Here is a 15680-nt window from a genome sequence, read left to right as displayed (position 1 = left end):
TGGGGGAATGGGGGGAGGGTGGGGAGGGAGGTGCTGGGGGATGGGGGGAGGGTGGAGAGGGAGGTGCTGGGGGGAGGGTGGGGAGGGAGATGCTGGGGGATGGGGGAGGGTGGGGAGGGAGGTGCTGGGGGGATGGGGGACGGTGGGGAGGGAGATGCTGGGGGATGGGGGGAGGGTGGGGAGGGAGTTGCTGGGGGGAGGGCCCTCCTTGAATCCTTTTCCCAGGTCCTGGTGTCTCTTCCTAGCACCAGAGGCTTCTTGGCAGTTGGGTGAAGACAGACCCTGGTTTGGGGTGGGGCTGCCTCCTCCTTGGCTTTGTCCAGACAATTTGGGGCTCCTAAGGCCATACGCAGCAAGCCGGGCCCAGCCAGTCCAGAAACCAGGGCTTGGCCCTGCCCTCTGTGTGCCCCCATCCCAGGCCCCTTTGGGACTCCTGCAGGGGGCCTGTGCTGGGGGTTGGCCTTCTAGCACTTTCTGGTGGGCAAGAGGGCCACCAGGGGCTGAGGGCCTCTGTTCTGAGCAGGGGGCCGCCTGGCGAGGCTGAACAGCCGCAGCAGCCCCAAAGAGCCAGAGCCAGGCCAGGTGCGCCAGGGCAGGGCCTCCTGCCCACGAGACTCCCAGCGTCACCACCCGCCAGCCTCTCAGTGGACACTTGAGCTTATCTGGGCGGCTGTCCTCAGCTGCCCGTGTCCCTGGGGTGCTGCATCGTGGTTGGGCAGGGCTGTGGGGGAAGGTCCCTGGCCACAGCCAGGCAGGGAACGGGCTTTGGGAGCAGTGGGCACAAGAGACAGGCATGCGGGAATACCTCCCTCTCCAGGTGTCTGTGGGCCTGACCACCTGCAAGGAGACCCAGGGCTGCCTCCTGGGGGTTCCCCGAAAGAGAAACACTCTCAGTTAAAACGTCAGAGCTGGCTGGGTACAAGGGCTCAAGCCTGTAATCCCAGCACTTTGGAAGGCCGAGGTGGGTGGATCACCTGAGGTCAGGAGTTCAACATCAGCCTGGCCAACATGGTGAAACCTCGTCTCTAATAAAAATACAAAAATTAGCCGGCTATGGCCAGGCGCGGTGGCTCACGCCTGTAATCCCAGCACTTTGGGAGGCCGAGGCAGGCAGATCACGAGGTCAGGAGATCAAGACCATCCTGGCTAACATGGTGATACCCCGTCTCTATTAAGAAACACAAAAAAATTAGCCGGGCGTTGTGTCTGGTGCCTGTAGTCCCAGCTACTCGGGAGGCTGAGGCAGGAGAATAGAGGCAGGGCTTGCAGTGAGCCGAGATCGTGCCAGTGTACTCCAGCCTGGGCAACAGAGCGTGACTCCGTCTCACAAAACAAAACAAACAAACAAACAAAAAAATTTAGCCTGGCATGGTGGCAAGAGCCTGTAATTCCAGCTCCTCGGGAGGCTGAGGCAGGAGAATCGCTTGAAACCCAGAGGCGAAAGTTGCAGTGAGTCGAGATCGCGCCATTGTCTGCATCCAGCCTGGGTGACAAAGCAAGACTCCGTTTAAAAAAAAAAAAAAAAATGCCACAGCCATAGATTGCTGGCTCCGGTCCCAGCTCTGCACCTCCTGGCTGGGTGACTGTGGGCCAGGCCCTTGGCTTCTCTAAGCTCTGGCCACAAAGTGGGTGAGGCAGTCCCCCTCATTCACCGTCCAGGTGGGCAGGAGGCTCACACAGCGTGACGTGGCCTGACTAAGCCTTGAAGCATGTCCACTTACGTGTTACAGAGGAGGAAACTGAGGCTCAGAACCCCAGGGATGTGACCCCTCGGGCCTTGTGGTCTCCCCACACCCTCAGATACCTTTTTCCAGGCAGCAACGAAGGAGCTGGTGCAGGGCTCAGCTTTCTCTTTGGGAAACACTGGAGGAGGAGGCAGGGCTGGGGCTGCAGCTGGTCAGGGCCCACTGGGTGGGAGAAAGGAGCCCCAGTGAGCAGGTGCCTGGGGTGGCCAGCTGAGGGGAGCAGGAGCCAGAAGCCAGGTGGACAGCAGCTGTGGCCGGGCGGGCCATGCTCCCGCTCTGTCCCTGACCGCTGCAGTGGCAGGTGCTGGGTCTGCAGGCAGTGACCTCATGCCAGCCCGCTGGGCAGAGCTGTTGCCACCCAGCCTGGTACCCAGAGCCAGTGCTTATGCCGAGAGGAGCCTCAGGCCACAGGAGACAGAGGGAAGCCTGGATGGACCCTTCCCAGGACAGGGTCGCGTTCCTGGGGAGGCTGAGGGCTGAGAGGTGCTTCGGAGTCGGGATCCTGCCAGGCCTCGGTTTCAGCATCCATAGGACCTTGTGAGGGCTCACTGAGCTGGCCAATCTCTCTGGCAGGGTCTGGCCCCCAGCAAGTGCTTGTCCAAGCGAGCTGTCGCTGTTATTGTGGGGAATAGAGCTTCAAGCAGAGCCGAGTCATCACCCCCACGCCCTGCTCAGAGCAGAGACCCCACCACCCACCCACCCATCTGGCACCAGTGTTGGCAGGAGTGGGCAGCCCAGAACAGAGCCCCCCAGGCTGGCTCAGGTGATGGGAGGGAGGCCTGCACCCCAACAGAGGGCTCAGCCCCTGCCCCAGCACCTCAGGGGCAGCCGAGATGGTCACATGTAGGCTTGCAGCCAGGGCTTTGCGGTTCCAGTCTGTAACTGGAAGGCCACTGGGGTGGTGGCAGACTCGTCTCTGGGCAGGGAGGGCAGGGGCACGGGCTGGGCTGGTGGAGTGTGCCCCTGTTCACCCCCTGGCCTCCCAGCAGCAGTGGACACGCACGTGCACAGAATCGCCAACCGGCTGAGGTGGACCAAGAAGGCAACCAAGTCCCCAGAGGAGACCCGAGTGGCCCTGGAGGAGTGGCTGCCCAGGTATGAGTATGTGGGGGGCTTCCTCGGGGAGAAGAGCTCACCCCGCCCTCCCTCTGTCAGCACTGACCCGGCCCCACCCCCACAGGGAGCTGTGGCACGAGATCAACGGACTCTTGGTGGGCTTCGGCCAGCAGACCTGTCTGCCTGTGCGCCCTCGCTGCCAGGCCTGCCTCAACCAAGCCCTCTGCCCGGCCGCCCAGGGGCTCTGATGGCCGCATGGCTCCGGCCGAGGTGCCACTGTGGCCACCGTCTGTGAAGTGCCTTTACACTTCAGGAAGCCACGCCTGTTGAATAAAGCTTCGGTGTGTTTGCAGATGGGATCTGGCTGATGTCTGTCCCTGAGGGGACAGAGAGCCTGGGAATCGCATACAAGGGCGTGTGCGTACACACACCCGTGCTCGCGTGTCTGGAGCAGGGCTGCCTGGGAGGCCGGCTGGGGACGTGACAATCTTTGCTGTGTACTCAGGGAGGGGGAGAGGGTGTGCATGAACCTGGGAGGGAGGAAGTGGGGAGAGCCAGCTGCAGCCAGCTGTTGGACATCCACTGGGGAAGCAAGCAGCCCCGGGCAGCTGGCTGAGGACCCTGGCCCCTCATGCTATCCATCGCCGGCCCCCCAGCGTCCCAGCCCAGACACCGCCAGCTCCTGAACTTCCATGTCCTCAAAGCCCAGCCTCTGCCAGGGTCCCACCCCTGTTTACAGAGCTACCCGGCCTTGAAAGGGACACTGGGGACCCAGGCAGGGCACCACAGGGTACAAAGCTTGAACTGTGACTGCTAGAGGTCGCAGGGTGAATTGGGCAAAAGGTGGCCTGTGTGGGTGCTGTGTGGAGCCAGATGGCTTCACAGGAAAGGTGAAGGTGGGAGGCTGAGTCTGCCAAATAGAGAGATGGGCATGGGCCCAGGATGTGCCACACAGCAAGGGGTCCCATGGGGGCCGGCGGGGGAGATGGAGCAGGGCTGGGAGCAGATGGATGCAGGCCAGGGGTTCAGGAACGAGACCGTTTCCAGCTGCTGAGACTTGGGGAGGGGGCTCCCTGGAACAGCCTCATCCCTCCACTCCTCTCACCCCTCGGGGAGGAGGCTCAGAAAAGACGGAGGCGTGTGGGTCCCAGGCAGGGCCTGTTTATTCTGAGCGCGCGCATGCGCTATGGCTTACGAGGCAGCAGCGGTGCCGGTCGATCCGTGGTCGGTTCAGGGATGCGGGGCCCGGGAGGGAAGTGCAAAGTCAACAGGTGTCCACGGGGGAGCCCGCCAGGCAGGGCTGAGCCAGAGGCCAGGAGTCCTTCCCGGGTGCCGCTCTCACACACCTACGTTCCCCAGGCCTGGGAGCTGCCGTGCGGAATGAGGGGCCTGTCCAGAGGCCGCCCTCCTTGGGGACGGGGGGCCTCCATCCTCACGCCCCTCGGAGAGCCCAGGCCCTGCGCTTCAGACTCCCAGCAGGGCACAGGCACACAGGGTAGCTGGGTGGGGAGGGGCAGCTCTTATGGCCACATCAGGCCTCCCTGGCCTTACCCGAGGTCCCCACGAACAGGCTGGGGGCCCCAGCTTGGCCACTGGGAAGTCCCAGGGACTCCCACTCAGGACAGCCGCTGCTGAGGGGAGGGGGCGGGGAGGAAATGGTTTGCAGAGAAAGGTTTGTTTTATTGCAATTATTTAGAGCGCGTCCCAAGGGGGAGGGGAAGTGGGGGGGGGGGGGGGGGGCTCTGGTATTAAGTGGAAACATGTGTGGAGCTGGAGCTCTTTTTGGAAGAAAAGCAAAAACACAAATTCCTTTCAGTCAGCAGGCCCCAGCAGAGCAGCAAAGGCCCTCACCCCGCAGCCGTCGCTCCATCTCTCTCTCTCTCTCTCTGTGTCTCTGTGTCTGCCTCTCTCACATCTCTGGGTCTCTCTCCCCCCATCTTGCTGCCACAGGCCCCCAGTACCTGGCGGGCAGGGGCAGGATGGGGGCTCACGGGGGCTGGGGCTGATTTCTGGGCAATGGCAGGACCACCCTCCAGTCCACTGAAGCTGGGGGAGCTCGAGGCAGGCTGAGGCCCAAGGTCCGTGCGGGAGGGGTCCCAGGGCCCCGAGACAGGCAGGAAGGGCTCAGAAGTTGCTGAAGATCTCGCGCTTCCTGTTCCAGTCCATCTGCGGCGCGCGCTTGTTGACTCGTGTGGCCCGAGCCTTCTCCTTGGCCTCGGCCGCCGTGGGGCTCAGGTGCAGGCCGCTCTCCTGGAAGGGATCTCGCTTCCAGGTACTGCCATCCTGGGGTGAGCACGGTGGGTGAGGTGTCTGGAGTGAGCCCTAGTCCCACACGCCAGACGGTGGCCCCTCCCAGGGAGCAACCAACAGAGGCTGCCTGCTGGCGCTGGGGCTGGGGCAGTGGGCTCACGAGGGCTTCCTGAGCAGAGACCCCACTGCCCGGGCTGACATGTCCACAGACGCCCACCCCGAGGCCTCTGGCAGCCCCACGTGTGAGCTCAGGAGTGGAGGAGGACAACCATACCTCAGTGTCCTTGTCGGAACCAGGCAGGTCACTTCGGGACGAGCACGCAGAGCCACCATTGAGCTGGGAAACCAAGGGCAGGTTGTAGATTCACAGACACAACACCTGCACACGCACACATGTGCACAGATGCACACGTCCCACCGGTGTGTGCTCCTCCACTTGGCAGGGGGCCTGGGGCCTTTGGTGGACTCCAGATGCGGCAGGGCAGGCACCGGGCACCTGGCAGTGACAGGCAGGTGGCCTGGCCAGCTCATGGTGCAGAGGGGGTTCGGGTGCAGGAATGGCCGGCCTGAGCAACACCTGGGGTGAGGCCACTGCCAGCTCCCTGAGGGGGCAGAGACTGGACGGCAGCTCCTTACCAGGTGGTGCCCAGGAGAGGATGGAAGGCAGTGGCCCCGACCCCAGGCGCCCCATGTGGCTTGTGTGTGGCACTGACCCAGGACGAGACCCACAGGGGCATTAAAGGGAGGTGACAGGGCCAGAATCAGGTGTCACTAGCACACCTCTAGGACGGATCTCCAGGGAGAAGGGGGCCTCTGTCGGGCCTGGGTACCCCCAGAGGCACCCTGTGTCTCATGGGCACCCCACCCTCTCACCTGGGCAGGGCTGGTTCCATTGGTGACGGGTGACGGCAGAGGACCTGTGGGGACAGCGTGTCAGTGGCTGCTCAGCCACCACACCGCACCCACCCTGTGCCCTGGGCCGTGGCCCACCTTCCACGTGCTCCTCGGTGGGTGTGACCCGAAGCCGCTTGAAGTGCTCATCTGTCTCGGGGTCCACCACCAGAAGCCGGGCCTCGTCCTCCCGTGCCTTGATGCTGGCCACCACCTCAGCATGGCGCAGTCCCTCCACATTCTGCCCGTTCACCTGCCGCCACCAGCACGCATCAGCCCCGCTGTGGGCCCAGACGGCCCCCAACAGCGCATGGCCAGGTGTGGCATCAAATATTCATCACAGCCACTGCCCACCGAGGCAGCAGGAGGCGCACCAGCTCAGGTTCCCAGCGTCTCCCTCCTCCCTGCAAGGACCCAGGGCCCCAGTGTGGACAGACGCGGGGCACCCAGCACCCTGCAGCCCTGGTGGGCTGGTACCTCAATGAGCCGGTCCTGGGCGCGGAGGCCAGAGCGGGCGGCAGGTGAGCCCGGGTCCACGGAGCGGATGTACTGGCCGGGCCGGGACTTGTCGCTATGCAGGTTGAACCCATAGCCCTGAGGTCCCTTTCGCAGGTGGCAGAGCCGAGGGCGCAGCTCCCTCAGGGGCCCCCTGACATCCTGCAGGCCCGATGGACGGGGTCAGTCTGGCTCCAGCCTCCCGCCTCCAGAGGCCACTCCCCGGTGGTGCCAGCGCTGCCCAAACTCGGTACCATGCCCCCCACGGGCAGGCCCAGGTCTCAGTGGCAAACACTCCGGGCACCCAGGCTGCCTGTGACAGAGCTTTAGCTGTGGGAACTTGGGCAAAGCCTGTTTTCAAACCCGGAAGCCTCCCCGATGGGCCCAGCCGCCTTCCCGGGTTGCTGGGAGAATTCCTTTGGCTCGAGGCCAGCGTGGCGCACAGGCAGGGTGGGAGAAAGCACCAGGTGGGATGAACTGTCACTGTCGGCCTCCTGGGGCGGTTGTCCCTGAGAGCTCTGCCTGTGCGTGCCCCTGCCCGGGCTCTCCTCCAGAGCGTGGGGCAGGCGCTCCTAGGCCAGCAGTTCTGTTTTCTCTCCAGAGGCCTCCGTGAGGCTGGCTGCGGTGGCGGCTCTGTTTGCTTTCACATTCCGGGAAAATGAGCTGCCCCACCCCCGTGGGCCCAGCAAGCAGGGGCTGGGGCAGGATCTTAAGAGTGGACAGGGCACAGAGGGCCTCCTGGTGCCCGGAAGGACCCCCCGCTACCATCCCAGGCCCTGCCCCATGTTACCTCTGGCATCCTGCAGTAGGGCTCTGGGCCAGGTTACCATGCAGGCAGGGCCAGGCCCAATGACCACCTCCCAGCCAGGGGATGGGCCAGGGTGCGGCGGCGGTGGCCAGCGGCTGCCCGTGCTCAGTTAAACATGGCGGTGGCCAGAGCAGGCGGGAGGCAGCTCAGGTTTCCAGGGAGCGCCAGGCTTGAGGGCGTGTGCAGGGGAGAGTGTGCAGGTGGGGTGGGGGGCTGCCAGGGCCCCTCCCTCACCTCCTACCTCCCTGTGTGTCCCTGAGGGACCACAGGCCAGGCCAGGGCCGGGGCGGCATGGCAAGAGGGGCGCTCAGACCTCAGGAGGGCAGGTCTTCAGGCCTCAGAAACCCCCAACCCCTCCAGCCACCCACTTTCAAGCTCACTCCAAACCCCAATGGACCGGAAACGGCCATGTCAGTGGTGGGGGGGGGCTGCCCCGCCAAGGGAGCAAGGGGGTCCTTCTCCACACGGCTAGTGCCCTGTCCCCTGGGCTCAGGACCTGCCCTTGGTCTGGAACACCCTTCTCCTGTCCAGCCTGCCAGATGCCTCATCTGGAGCCTCGTGCCCACCCTCTGAACCCTCTCTGCATGGCCACCACCCAGCCCGTCACACCAGAAACTCCAGGGACAAGGCTGTGGCTCCTTGGCCCTGCAGGGGCTTAGCTGGGCCACATGTGCTGAATTGGAAGGTGCAAGACCCCCAAAATCTCCAGGGCCCCACCACATAGAGCCACTCCTCCCCCAGACACACCTGGTGGCACAGGCGTGGGGCTTCGAGGCTGACCCTGACACCTGCCCACCGAAGTGCCCCTCAGGGATGCAGTCAGAGCACAGCCCCCAGGCTGGCCTGGGACGGAGGGAAGGCGTGGGGACAGGAGTCCAGTTCGGGAGGGGAGGTGGAGCACAGCCCCCAGGCTGGCCTGGGACGGAGGGAAAGTGTGGGGACAGGAGCCCAATTCAGTGGGGGACGTGGGAGCGTGACATGGGCCCAGGCCGCAAAGACACATCACACAGTCAAAGACACAAGATGTCCAAACACACCTGCAAACACGCACAGCCGCCCACACATGCAGCCAGCCCCACAGTGCTGGCCCGGCAGCCCTTCCCACGCCTGCACGGCGGCCTGCAGGGCAGAGTTTCTCAGGGCACCAGACAGGAAGCAGGATCTGGTGGGTGTCTGGGGCCCTGAGGCCAGGCCAAGGACCCCCCAGTGTTCTCAGGGTCATTCTGGCCACCCCTCTGCCTCTGTCCAGAAGCAGCCATCTTTCACTCTGCAAGGCAAGAAGTTTTGCCTATCATCAAGCCTAAACCCCTTCATTGTCAGCAGGGTCCCGGTGGCGCCAGGCACGGCACTAAACCCTCAGGTGGAGGGGCCTCAATGGAGGGGCCGGGGTGGGCTGCTGGCAGCACAAGGGCTCATGGGAAAGGGGGGCCCAGAGAGCCGAGGAGCTCGGGCGGGGTTCATAGCTCACATTCCTCCTCCCTGCCCTGGCTCAGCACACACTTCCTGCCGCCTCCCGCCAGGCCCTCTGGCTCCCACGGGCTCCAGGCTCCCTCCCCACCGGCGGCCAGCACAGAGCTGGACCATCCCTAGTCCCCCAGCCATGCCTGTGTCCGGACAAAGAGGCTGGCATGGGGGTACCCTGGGCACCCCCCCAGAGGGTGACGCACCAGCCCTGGCAGAGAAAGGCCTTCATTGTTGATCAGGGACCAGCCTGCTTACAGCAGGGTCCCGGAGTCCCCGCCTTCCATCCGGGGAGGCTGAGCGGCTGCTGATTCCTCCTAGCCCTCCCTTCCTCCCACCCCACCTGACCTGTATCAGCCTCTGGGGTGGGCTCCGTGGAGGGGCTCCTGGAGCCCTGGCAGGTGGCATGGCACTCCCGGAGCGCGCCATGACAGCGGCACAGCGGCAGTGAGTGGCAGGCGTCCGGCTGGGGTGGCCTGAACTCTCTGGCCAACCCAGGCTGCCACCCCACTTATCTACCTCCCTCTGTGGCCCTGGCTCCCCGGGGATGGGTGGCGACGTGGGGGCTGAGTCACTCTGGGGAGCAGGGTGATGACTGAGCCCACTCCCCTGCGAAGGCTCCAGCCCGGCGCCCCCCACCCAGCTAGGTTTCCGTCCCAAGGAAGGAAGGAAGGAAGCTGCTGGAAGGCCCTGCCCTGCCCCAGGACCCAGGGCTGAGGGGACAGGGAGGAGTCCCGGCCCCAGAACACAGGACAGTCCTGCTGAGGCTCCAGAGGAGAAGAGCCAGGGGAGCCCGGAAGCCCCCGCAGGCACCGCGCCCCAACCACACAGCCGCCTCCCGCAGAACTGTCACCCCTCACCTGCTCTTAGCCCCCAAGGCCCTCCAGACAGGGGTGGAGACATGGGCTAGGGGCAGGGGGGCAGAGGGCTCAGGGTCTGCCACCACCTCCAGGGCCTGGCACCGCTGGCCACCTCGTCTCTGTTTGGGGGCTATCCCCTGTCGTCACTACTAGGATCAGCTGTGCTGCAGCTGCGGCCACCCCCAGCCTGGTGTGGCCCAGGGCTGAGTCATCACTAACTGGGCCTTCACGGCCCCCAAAAGGAGGGGCCAACCACATCAGTGTCCTCCCCTGCCCACCTCCCCTATCCCCAGCCAGGACAGAGGACACCGAGAACCACCCTTAGCTCCCAGGGGGCACCCAAAGTTGGGCCCTCTCCATCCTTCACCAAAGACAAACTACACACATCCCTCCAAGGGCTCTGCCTCTCTGCCACCAGCACCCCCACTGCAGCCATCCCTGCAAGGTAAGCTTTGCCCTCCTGGGCTCCCTGACCATCTGAGGCATGCCCTGAACCCAGGCTGAGAAGGGCAGGATCTGAGCCTGCTCTGTGGAGGTCAAGTGAGGCCCAACTCTTCCTGCCCACGCTGGGAGCTCAGGTGAAGAAACCTCAGGTCTCGAGCCAGGCGCAGGGGCTCACGCCTGTAATCCCAGCACTTTGGGAGGCTGAGGCAGGCGGATCACTTGAGCCCAAGAGTTCGAGGCCAGCCTGGCCAACATGGCGAAACCCTGTCTCTACTAAAAACACAAAAATTAGCCAGGTGTGGTGGCGCACGCCTGTAATCCCAGCTACTCGGGAGGCTGAGGCATAAGAATTGCTTGAACCTGGGAGGAGATTTCAGTGAGCCGAGATCGCACCACAGCACTCCAGCCTGGGCGACAGAGTGAAACTCCATCTCAAAAAAAAAAAAAAAAGAAAGAAATGAAACCTCAGATCTCGGGGGCCGGGTACAGTGGCTCACACCTGTAATCCCAGAACTTTGGGGGGCTGAGGAGGGCAGATCACCTGAGATCAGGAGTTCAAGACCAGCTTGAGCAACATGGTGAAACCATGTCTCTACTAAAAACACAAAAATTAGTCAGGTGTGGTGGTGCGCGCCTGTAATCCCAGCTACTGGGGAGGGTGAGGCAGGAGAATCGCTTGAACCCGGACGGCGGAGGTTGTAGTGAGCCAAAAAAGAAAAAGAAACCTCAGGTCTCGATGCCAGAAGAGAGAAGGGGAGACCCTGTTCCTTGGGTGCCCCCTGACCTCCTGGAGCCCCTGTCCCCAGCCAGACTCATGCACAAAGGGACCTGCCACTCAGGCCACCCTTTGTTCCTCTAAAAATACACCCAAAGGAAGCCCCTCCTAGGGCTTCCTGCAGCCCCCAGAGCCTGAAATAGCAGAGGGGGAAGGTCCCACCCAAGGCAAGGTGCCTCAGCCACCGCACCCTCCAGATAAAGTCCGAGGGCCAGATTTTTCCACAGGAAGGTGAACCATGCATTTGTGTCCAAATCAATGGACAAACGCCTGAGGCAGAGGGGGAGCTTCCTCCTGGGGGAGGGAAGGTGCCTGGGAAAGAGGGAGGCTCCAACCCTCAGCCTGGACAGGGGCCTGGGACCAGCCAGCTCCCCCGCAAGACCAGCCCCCCTACCAGCCCTGGGCTGGGCACCTTGGCCCTGAGCACCACCATGGCCTGCCCTCAAGCCCCAGGAACAAAACGGGTCCCACAAGTCCCATGGCCAGGCCTGTGCCCAGGCTGGGCTCCCCACAGGGAACGCTGTCTCCCTGCCAAGCTGTTGCCCCCGGGCTCAGCTCCCAGGGGCAGCCAGCTTCAGCAGGGCGTCCGGGAAAGGGAGAAAGTGAATGTGTAGAGCCCCTGCACCCTCGGCAACCCCAGACCCCACACCCCTGCCCCAGGCGCAGTTCTCACAGTGGGGTCTGGCCAACCCCTGGACTCATATCCCCTGAAGGGATTTCTTTCTTTTCCTTTTTTTTTTTTTTTTTTTTTTTTTTTTGAGACAGTCTCGCTCTGTCGCCTAGGCTGGAGTGCAATGGCGGGATCTCGGCTCACTGAAACCTCCGCCTGCCGGGTTCAAGAGATTCTGCTGCCTCAGCTTCCCAAGTAGCTGGGACTACAGGCACACACCACCACGCCCAACTGATTTTTGTATTTTTAGTAGAGACGGGGGTTTCACCACATTAGTCAAGCTGGTCTCAAAATTCCTGACCTCAGGTGATCCGCCCACCTCGGCCTCCCGAAGTGTTGGGATTACAGGCGTGAGCCAGCACACCCGGCCAGGGATCTCCTTGAAAATGAAAAAAAAAAAAAAAAAGGTAGGAGAGAGAGCGTGGAGATAATGCCATCAGGGCCTTCGGGAAGACAGGACAGACAGCTTCAGGCTGTTCCTCCTGGCCCCCAAGGCCTGCCAGGCGGCCCCTCCCAGTCGGCCACCTAGCAGGAGGGGGAGCAGGCCGCCCCTGTAATTTTCTGGGTCTCCTGGCTGGAAGCAAGGGCAGGGGAAGGAGGAAGTGCTGCCCAGCAGTCCAGGAGGAACAGCAGACAGGGTCCCAGGGCCCTCCCTTGTATCTAGCGGGAGGAGTGGGCTCACCCCGGAGCCTCCTGGACCCCCAACTCCACTCCCATGCTCCCAGCCCCACTCATGCCAGGCCTGGCAGAGCGGCCTCCTCGGCTTCCCCAACCACGGCGCTGCCTGCGGAGGAGACCGGCCCTCTCCCAGGCCTTCCCAGCACGCAGGCGCCTTGGACAGAGACAAGGACAGAGCCACGGATGACACCCAACACAGGCACAGAGCTGGACACACGCAGACCCGGAATGTCTCTTCCCAGCGTTCCTCAGCCATGAGGCTGGGGGCTGGGGAGGCGGCAGCTTGTCAGAGTGACCCCTTGATAGGGCCAGCGGCTCTGCAGCATCCTGGAGAAGAGGAACAGGCCAGGCTGCCCTGACCCTACCCAGTTTAAAACACAGGCTGAGGGTAGAAAGAGCGGCCCCCAGTGGCCAACAGGATGGTCCCTGAGGCAGAAAAGGGGCCCCAAAAGGCAGAAGAGACCAACGCTACTGGAGGTGACCAGAGGCAAAGATCATCGTCAAAAGCTGAGAGCCTCTGGGAGTGGCTAGGGTGGTCCCTGTGGGCAGAGCCCGCCATACCTTCTTGCCAGCGTCGGAGCTGCGGCTGCCCGCGTGTGCCCAGTCCGGCTTCGGCTCCCAGGGTTCGTGGGCGGGCGGGAGCCCTCGCTGGGCCATCTCCTCGGTGCAGGTCAGCTGCCGCCGGCGGAGCTCCTCGTCTGTCTCCTGGTCCACCACCAGCAGCCGGGTCTGCCCCTCCACAGCCTTGATCCTTTGCACCACCTGGGGCGAATGGGCGACAGGAGCAGGTCAGTGGCCCGCATTCCGGGCAGCACATGGGCAGTGGCACCACTCTGGGCTGGCCCGGGTGTGCGGGCAGGCGGCTGGTCTGCATGGGCGGGTGGCTGCACCAAGAGGCCTGCCGGCCCCGCCCCCCACCCCCGGACTCCAGCGGCTCCCTCCCTCTGCACCCGGGCTCCGGACGCCGAGGCCCAGGCTGTGAGGGCTGCAGGGTCCTCCCAGAGCCTTGCCCTCAGCCCAGGGTCTTCCCCAGGCAGGGCTGGGAAGGGGCTGCCGGGTAGGGCCGCTGGGTAAGTCCTGTCTGGAAGTGACAAAAATGGTGCACAGTGGACCTTCAGGTTTTGAGTCTGCCTGTCCCTGTGTGCGCGTGCATCCATCTGTTTCAAAGTCTGTCTCCGTCCAGGTTTGAAGGAGAAGGGTGTCTCCCTGGGCCCCAGTTTGAGTGTGTCTGTGCCCATTCCTGTCATTCTCTGCCATGCAGCGTGAAAGTCTAAACCCCTGACCCTAGGCCTTGTAGCTACCTCCAGGCCATGGCCATGCGCCCATTCCCTCTGGGCCTGCAGACAGGGGAAGGGCTGGGCTCCTGGCTCGGGCACCCACACACAGCCAGGGGAGCAGGATTCAGGTGCAGCCGGAGTGGGGGAGGGGCAGGTGCACCTGTGGACAGCTGTGGCACGGTGGCCGTCGGCGTGTGCTTGCAGGTGCCTGTGAAGTGTCTGGACCACGCGGGGGGCCAGCGCACACACGCAGAGAGAAAGCAGTGCCCACTGGGAAGCGGGTAGGAAGAGGGGCAGCCCTACTCCCATCTGCGGCCTGGGGGAGGGTGGACAGGGCTCCCCACCAGCTGCCAGGCTCAGCAAGGGTGGTGAACAGATAGGAGGGACTGAGCCAGGCCCATCTTCCCCCGGCCCTCCTCTCTCCCCATGACCCAGAGTGAGACAAGAGGAACCCAGTGCTCAGCTGCTTCTTGACTATGTGTCCCAGACAAGTCACCCTCAATCTCTGGCATCAGTTTTCTCAACTGTCAAATGGGGCAGTAACTGCCCCTCTTGCCCTCCTGGGGCAGTGGGGAGAGTCCACCATGGTCTGCGTGTCCAGTCCTCAGAGACCGGCACCACAGGACCTTGGAGAAGCAGGTGTTCCCAGGGCGAGGGTGGCAGTGACTATCCAACAGCAGCCTGGCCCCAGCCCTGCCAGCTCTGCCAGCCCTGCCAGCCCTACCCTCAATCCCTCAGGTCCAGGCCCCTGACCTGATCCCCACCTTCTTCAGCAAACAACCTTACACAGCAGACACTCTGGGTGGAAGGCATGGGGCCGGCCGATAGAGGGACAGACAAGGCACCAGGTAAACAGGAGACCAGCTCAAGGCCCGGCTGAACCAACCTGCTAATCTCTAGGTTCCAGGACCAGCCATGTAGACAGGTTATGGATTCATTGGTGCTGTGAGGGACAGGGGACCTGGAGGACAAGGGGTTTGTGGACGCTGGACCCCAACCAGGGTCTGGAGGGAGTCCCTGGCCTGTGGGTGACAGGCACACCTCAGGGGTCAGAACCCACAGAGAAAAGGCTCTGTTCTCCTTAGCCAGGAGGCAGGAGGCTTCGGTCAGTAACCCCAGCCCGGCTAGGCAGCCTCTGAGGAGGAGTAGTGCCTTTGTGGCTAAGGAATGTGGTTGCCACCAATGGCCAACTCAGCCCAGTCCCAGACACACCAGCTGGGACACACTAGAGTACAGACACACAGACTCACCGGCCTGCAGACATACAGTGATGAGTACACTAGCCAGGCATGTACACAGAGCCCAGCTCTCACAGGCCCAGGAGTCCAGACCTGTACACACACACGCACACGTGCAGACCTGTATACTCACACACACACTACAGCACACACAGAGGTGCACACACACTGATGCCCTTACTGCGACCCCTCCTGGGTACACACAGGCAGGCGCGTGCACACACGGCTGACCCCAAAGGGACCTGCACACACACGCCCAGCTGTGTTCACACGCACACGTGTACACGTGTACACACACACCCAGGCGAAAGCACCCAGGTCTTCACCTTTCCAGAGGGGCTCCAGGCTGCCCAACACCCTCCTTCACGGCACACTGAGGCCAAAACGCGACCAAAGAGCGAGGCCAACGGCCAGGAGCCGCAGTGCGGGCCCCTCCCTGCCAGGATGCCCCCCCCACCCCCGTGCAGGACTGAGCTTCCTGCGCCGGGACTCCGAAGGCGCCGGGCCGCTGCCTCCCGACAACGTCCGCGTCCTCCCCGCGGGATCCCCCTCAGGCCCCCGTGCGACCCCTGCTCGCTCCAGGGGGACGCGCTCGGGGAGGGGGCGGCGGGCCGGGGGCGCGCGCTGGACCCCACCTGGTGGTGCGTCTCGCCCTCCACGTTGACGCCGTTGACCTCGACCAGGCGGTCCCCAGCGCGGAGCGCGGCGGCCTCGGCGGGGGAACCGGGTTCCACGCGCCGGATGAACTGCCCGCGGCGGCCCTTCTCGCCGTGCAGGTGGAAGCCGTAGCCCTGCTCTCCGCGCACCAGGCGGCACAGGCGCGGCCGCAGCGGCTCCGGCGCGGCCATGGCGCCCGCTGCCCACCGGCCGCCCGCGGTGCAGGGGCGCGGGGGAGCTCGGGGGCGGCGGCGGCGGCGCTGGGCACCCGGCGGGGGCTTCGGCGGCGGCTCCCGTTCGGCTCCCGTCGCCTCGGGATCCGGCTCGGGCTCCGGCTCGGGCTGCGGCACCGCCCCCGCGCCCGCCCCTTCCCCG

General features: G+C 64.0%; 2 protein-coding genes across 4 annotated transcripts in view; one reads left to right on the top strand and one right to left on the bottom strand.

Annotated features, from left to right (window-relative positions):
* The window catches only part of NTHL1 (nth like DNA glycosylase 1), a 9223-nt gene extending 5347 nt beyond the window's left edge, over positions 1 to 3876 (top strand). For both annotated transcript variants that reach the window (XM_032145325.2, XM_032145326.2), the window contains exons 5-6: positions 2735 to 2840; positions 2926 to 3876. In XM_032145325.2, coding sequence (XP_032001216.1) covers positions 2735 to 2840; positions 2926 to 3049 — 230 coding nt within the window. In that variant the 3' untranslated portion in view covers positions 3050 to 3876. The remainder of the gene's footprint in view (positions 1 to 2734; positions 2841 to 2925) is intronic.
* Positions 3877 to 4772: 896 nt separating this feature from the next.
* Positions 4773 to 15631, bottom strand: NHERF2 (NHERF family PDZ scaffold protein 2). 2 transcript variants are annotated; one of them, XM_032145323.2, is made up of 7 exons: positions 15284 to 15631; positions 12695 to 12895; positions 6420 to 6599; positions 6042 to 6195; positions 5925 to 5968; positions 5326 to 5388; positions 4773 to 5084 (listed from the first exon to the last, which is right to left on the bottom strand). In XM_032145323.2, the coding sequence occupies exons 1-7, from the start codon at positions 15494 to 15496 to the stop codon at positions 4926 to 4928; spliced, it is 1014 nt and encodes a 337-aa protein (XP_032001214.1). In that variant the 5' UTR covers positions 15497 to 15631; the 3' UTR covers positions 4773 to 4925. The 2 variants fall into 2 exon arrangements, with proteins under 2 accessions (XP_032001214.1, XP_032001215.1); XM_032145324.2 differs by lacking the exons at positions 12695 to 12895; positions 15284 to 15631 and adding an exon at positions 9055 to 11517.
* Between the last annotated feature and the right edge of the window lie 49 nt (positions 15632 to 15680).

Source organism: Hylobates moloch, unplaced genomic scaffold, assembly GCF_009828535.3.
Source record: "Hylobates moloch isolate HMO894 unplaced genomic scaffold, HMol_V3 SCAFFOLD_23, whole genome shotgun sequence".
Taxonomy (NCBI): Eukaryota; Metazoa; Chordata; class Mammalia; order Primates; family Hylobatidae; genus Hylobates; species Hylobates moloch.
This window is presented reverse-complemented; position numbering and strand designations above follow the sequence as displayed.